Below are 5,892 nucleotides of genomic sequence, written 5' to 3' on the forward strand. Positions count from 1 at the left end.
TCCTTGCATCAGGAAAACAGAATTTTAGCCACTGGACCACCGGGGAAGTCCCAGTATTCACCTCGTTTTAATCATGTATCATGTTTTAACATGATCATGTTATTACTTGCTCAAAACTGTTAAATGGTTCCCTACAATCTGTCAACATTCCAGAATCTTTTTGTCAGCCAAAAGCATATTGTTTACTGCCAAATTTGAACCTTTGCAACTCTCTGTAGACCCTAAAGGTAATACTGTGTGAAACATATGCTGGTGATAATTTAACAATTCAGTAAAGTAGGGAAGAGCAATTTAATAAATGGTGATATTTAAAAATACATCCTCGCTCTTGGGCTCGGATCTAGGTTGCGTTAACATGGCGAAACGCACCAAGAAGGTCGGAATCGTGGGCAAATACGGGACCTGTTATGGTGCCTCCCTCAGGAAAATGGTGAAGAAAATTGAAATCAGCCAGCACGCCAAGTATACCTGCTCTTTCTGTGGCAAAACCAAGATGAAGAGAAGAGCTGTGGGCATTTGGCACTGTGGTTCCTGCATGAAAACAGTAGCTGGTGGTGCCTGGACCTACAACACCACTTCTGCTGTCACAGTAAAGTCTGCCATCAGAAGACTGAAGGAATTGAAGGACCAGTAGAAGCACCATCATTTGATAATGTTGCTAGCCTATAATAAATGGGTTAATTTATGTAACAAAAAAATAAAAATAAAAATACATCCTCATAGTTCATATTTCACATCAAAATTACTTCCAAGTGAATAAAAAAATGGAACTAACTATAAAAACCAGGTCAAAAATTGAAACCATAAAAATATGAATATAACACTTCTTTATAGAGAATGATGAGCTAAGCTTTAAAACAGTTGGAGAAAAGTTGTAAAAGAAGCTCTGAAAATATTTGACAATATAAAATGAAAAGCTATGTCAAATATAATAAAAGACGATGCTTGGAAAAATATTTGCCATAGATACGAGAGGAAAGAAAAGAATTCTTTAATATTTGAAGAGCACATACTAAATAATAAGAAAATACAAAGGCTCTCAATGGGAAAATGACATTAACGAACATGTCCACAAAAGAGGACATGTGAATGGCTAATAAACATATGAATAAATGTTCACCTGCACTAGTAATCAAAAATGCTAATGGAACAACAAGAGACCAATTTTCACCTATTAATTAGCAAAGATGAAAAAAGACAATACTCTGTGTTAGATAGGGTGCCATAAGAAGGGCATTCATCCACTGATAATGGGAGGGGAAACTGATGCAGTCTTTTTGGAAGGCAATTTAGCAACATGTTTCAGAAGCTAAAATATAGTCCTATCCTTTGACCTGTAGTTCCACTGCTAATAACAATCACTCCCCAGGAAGTAAGCTAAAGTCTGGACAAAATTTATGCAAAGAGATGCTCGTTTATAATGACCAAATTGTCAGTCAACCTAAATGTCCAACAATGGACATGCAGAGAAATAAATTATTGTATAATCTTGACAGAATATTGTCTAAACTATTAAAAATTGTACCTATGGTGACTAGAAATAACACAGGAAATACTTATTATATAATGTCTAGAAATATGAAGATTACATATCACTGTAAATATACTCACCTGTCTAAAAGTTATGCAGATGCGTAGAAGTAGAAGTTAATGTGGTAAGTATCCCAGAAGGGCAGATGATGCTTATACTCAGTTCAGTTCAGTTCAGTTGCTCAGTCGTATCTGACTCTTTGCAAACCCATGGACTGTAGCACATCAGGCTTCCCTGTCCATCACCAACTTCTGGAGCTGCCATCCAACCATCTCATCCTCTGCCGTCCCCTTCTCCTTCTGCCTTCAATCTTTCCCAGCATCAGGGTCTTTTCAAATGAGTCAGTTCTTCGCATCAGGTGTCCCAAGTATTGGAGCTTCAGCTTCAGCATCAGTCTTTCCAATGAATATGCAGGACTGATTCCTTTAGGATTGACTGGTTTGATCTCCTTGCAGTCCAAGGGACTCTCAAGAGTCTTCTTCAAACCACAGTTCAAAGCTATCAATTCTTCAGCACTCAGCTTTCTTTATGGTCCAGCTCTCACATCCATACATGACTACTGGAAAAACCCTAGCTTTGACTAGACGGACCTTTGTAGGCAAAGTACTGTCTCAGCTTTTTAATATGCTGTCTAGGTTGGTCATGCTTATATTATTCATGGTAAATTTTCTGTTAACAACTTTTGACAATAGGCATGTATTTTTTGCTATTTAGAAAAATGGATGTTTAGAGCAGACTGTGAAAAATGCTACATACTGTAAATATGCCATTATCAATATTTAACCAGTATTATTATTAGTGTGTTTGATGTCCAGCAGATGGAGCTGCATCCCTTAACATTCAGCACAAACATAGACTTAAAAACTATGGCCACATTTTCATCTGTTGTGTTTTGTTTGAAGAAAATTCTGTCTATCCTCCTAAAGGTGTTGTGAAGCATATGTTCTTTTTTTTTTAAAAAAAAAAAAAAAAGTAAAGTGAAGTCGCTCAGTCGTGTCCAACTCTTTGCGACCCCAAGGACTGTAGCCTACCAGGCTCCTGCATCCATGGGATTTTCCAGGCAAGAGTACCGGAGTGGGTTGCCATTTCCTTCTCCAGAGGATCTTCCCAACCCAGGGATCGAACCCAGGTCTCCCGCATTGTAAGCAGACACTTTACTGTTTGAGCCACCAGGGAAGTTTTTTTTTTTTTTTTAAGGATTACGTTTAAAATTTGTTTTGAGAATTTTGTGCAGCCCCTCTGAGATAACTGGAGACAGCCTGGGCTGTCACAAAAAGCAGGACTACTAATGGGTTTGGGGAACTAGAGAACTTGAGAGGTTAGCTGATTGTGTGGGGCCACACAGGGAGCTGAGGCAGAGCCAGGAAAAACAAGCCAAGGGACCTGTTCACTGGTCTTCCTTTGCTGAGTAAATTGTATTTTGATGTGTGAGTGCTTGGGCTTAGCATTTCAGTATAATTTCAGAACTGATCTTTTCATTGGTCCTCACCACACATTTAGGGTGGTGATTAAAAACACTGGCTTTGGAGTTATAAAGACCTAATTTCCAAATCTAATTTCATAATTTCTTAGCTGTGTGACTTCAGGCAAGTCACTTTACCTCCCTGTGTCTTACTTTCGTCATTTGTAAAATATAGTAAAAACAAAATCTATTCCTAGGGTTGTTGTGAGAGTCAAATGAGATAATGTGTGTAGAAGTGTTTGGCACAGTGCCTGGTGCAGGGTAAGTGTGAAGTCAATGTTAGTGTGATTGTCATTCATTCTTTTGTTTTGAAATACTGTGTGCTAGGCAGGGGGCTCTGGACTGGAGAGAGTTAACAGATAAATTCCTGCTCTGTAGGAGTTTAGGCAAGGTATCCTCTGGGGAGGCAGCAGTGACAGAGCTTGGAACCAGAATTTCTGGATCTCTATGTGACCCTGATTTATTTTAAACCTCAGACAAATTACTTAATCTCCATCTTTCTCTTGATAAAACGAGGGTTGGGGACCATATGATCTGTAAAATATCTTCCAGCTCTGAAACATTCTATGACTGTATTTCAAAGAACATTACTGAATGAGATCAAATCAATGTTATTATCTTTCAAATATATTCACATTGTGTAGTCTCTTCTCTGGAGGTGAAAAATTCTCATAATTAGGTAAAGTTCCAAGAGCCAATGGAATGATTACAGCAGAAGCTGAATAAGACACGCATCTATGAGAGGCTGGACCAGAGAAAAATCAGTCCTCAAAGCATGTATGGAAATTGTCCCTTGCAAAATATTATATTTATGAGTAGTTTAATTGCCAAAGAATACAAATAGTTAATTTCCATTTCCATAGATTTCATGTGACATCAAAATGCCTTTGGTATTTTCAGGTTATAACAAAATGGTATTGCATTATTCCTGTGTGTGTGTGTGTGTGTGTGTGTGTGTGTGCGTGCGTGCACATGCACAGCATGCAGAGGCAGGTACAATTTTCATATAAGCATATCTGTGCTTGGCGATTAGTCTGCTTTTGTATTCCCTCCCTCCTTCCCTTTCCCTTCACTCTCTCTCTCCTTTTGGCCACACTGGTTGGCTTATGGGATCTTAGTTTCCCAACCAGGGATCAAACCTCTCCCCTCAACCCCGACCCCACAGTGGGAGCTTGGAGTCCTAACCACCGGTGCTCAGTCTCTTCAGTCATGTCCGACTCTTTGCGACCCCATGGACTATAGCCCACCAGGCTCCTCTGTCCATGGAATTCTCCAGGCAAGAATACTGGAGTGTGTTGCCATGCCCTCCTCCAGGGGAATCTTTCCGACCCAGGGATCGAACCTGCGTCTCTTACATCTCCTGCACTGAAGGTGGATTCTTTACTGCTAAGCCACCGGGGATGCCCCACTGGACCACTAGGGAATTCGTGCTTTTGCTCTCTTGATTGTATTCACTTATATCAGTGATTGGCAAACTTTCTGTAAAGAATCAGATAGCAAACATTTTAGGCACTGTGGGTCCCATACCACCTCTGTTGCTGTTGCTACTTCTCATCCTCCTCTTTCTCCTTCTTCCAACTATTTAATAACATAAAGACCATTCTTAAATCCCAGGGTGTAACAAATAGACTGAGGATTAGATGTGGGCTGCAGGGCATAGTTTACTGACCTTCATCTTAAATCAAATTCTCAGCCTCCTATATCTACTGGTTTGGTATTAGTTGCCCAGTCATGTCTGACTCTGTGGACTGTAGCCCACCAGGCTCCTCTGCCCAAGGGGTCTCCAGGCATATGGAGTGTATATGGAGTGAAGAATGGAGTGGGTTGCTATGCCCTCCTCTAGAGATCTTCCCAACCCAGGGATCAAACTTCACTCTCCTGCACTGGAGGCAGATTCTTTACTATCTGAACCACTGGGGGAAAAAGCAAAGGATTATGTTTAAAATTTGTTTTGAGAATTTGGTGAAATCTCTCTGAGATAATTGGAGACACTCAGGTGATGCTCCAGCAGAAACATCACCGCTGAACCAAAATGGTGCTGATCTAGTCCAACAGATTGACTGCTCCAGAGACAAGGACTCCTCAACATATCTGTACCATTAAACAATTTGCCAGGTTTGCTGAGTCCAGCCTAATCATGGCAGTGGCATGGACTTCGGCTCAGTTCAGTTCAGTGGCTTAGTCATGTCTGACTCTTTGCAAACCCATGGACTGCAGCATGCCAGGCCTCCCTGTCCTTCACCAACTTCCAGAGCTTGCTCAAATTCATGTCCATCGAGTTGGTGATGCCACCCAACCATCTCATCCTCTGTCATCTCCTTCTCCTCCCACCTTCAATCTTTCCCAGCATCAGGGTCTTTTCAAATGAGTCAGTTCTTCGTGTCAGGTGGCCAAAGTATTGGAACTTTAGCTTCAGCATCAGTCTTTCCAATGAATATTCAGGACTGATTTCCTTTAGGATGGACTGGTTTGATCTCCTTGCAGTCCAAGGGACTCTCAAGAGTCTTCTCCAACACCACAGTTGAAAAGCATCAATGTTTTGGTGCTCAGCTTTCTTTATGGTCCAACTCTCACATCCACACATGACTACTGGAAAAACCATAGTTTTGACTAGATGGACGTTTGTCGACAAAATAATGTCTCATTGGAAGGACTGATGCTGAAGCTGAAACTCCAATACTTTGGCCACCTCATGCGAAGAGTTGACTCATTGGAAAAGACCCTGATGCTGGGAGGGGTTGGGGGCAGGAGGAGAAGGGGCCGACAGAGGATGAGATGGCTGGACGGCATCAACGACTCAATGGGCATGAGTTTGAGTAAACTCCGGGAGCTGGTGATGGACAGGGAGGTCTGGTGTGCTGTGATTCATGGGGTCACAAAGAGTTGGACACGACTGAGC

General features: G+C 41.3%; 1 protein-coding gene across 1 annotated transcript; it reads left to right on the top strand.

The window, feature by feature from the left end:
- Positions 1–344: 344 nt before the first annotated feature.
- LOC133051668 (large ribosomal subunit protein eL43-like) lies at positions 345–659 on the top strand. Its single transcript, XM_061136258.1, has one exon. The coding sequence runs from the start codon at positions 356–358 to the stop codon at positions 632–634; it is 279 nt and encodes a 92-aa protein (XP_060992241.1). The 5' UTR covers positions 345–355; the 3' UTR covers positions 635–659.
- The last annotated feature ends 5,233 nt before the right edge of the window (positions 660–5,892 follow it).

The sequence above is a fragment of the Dama dama genome, chromosome X, assembly GCF_033118175.1.
Source record: "Dama dama isolate Ldn47 chromosome X, ASM3311817v1, whole genome shotgun sequence".
Classification (NCBI taxonomy): Eukaryota; Metazoa; Chordata; class Mammalia; order Artiodactyla; family Cervidae; genus Dama; species Dama dama.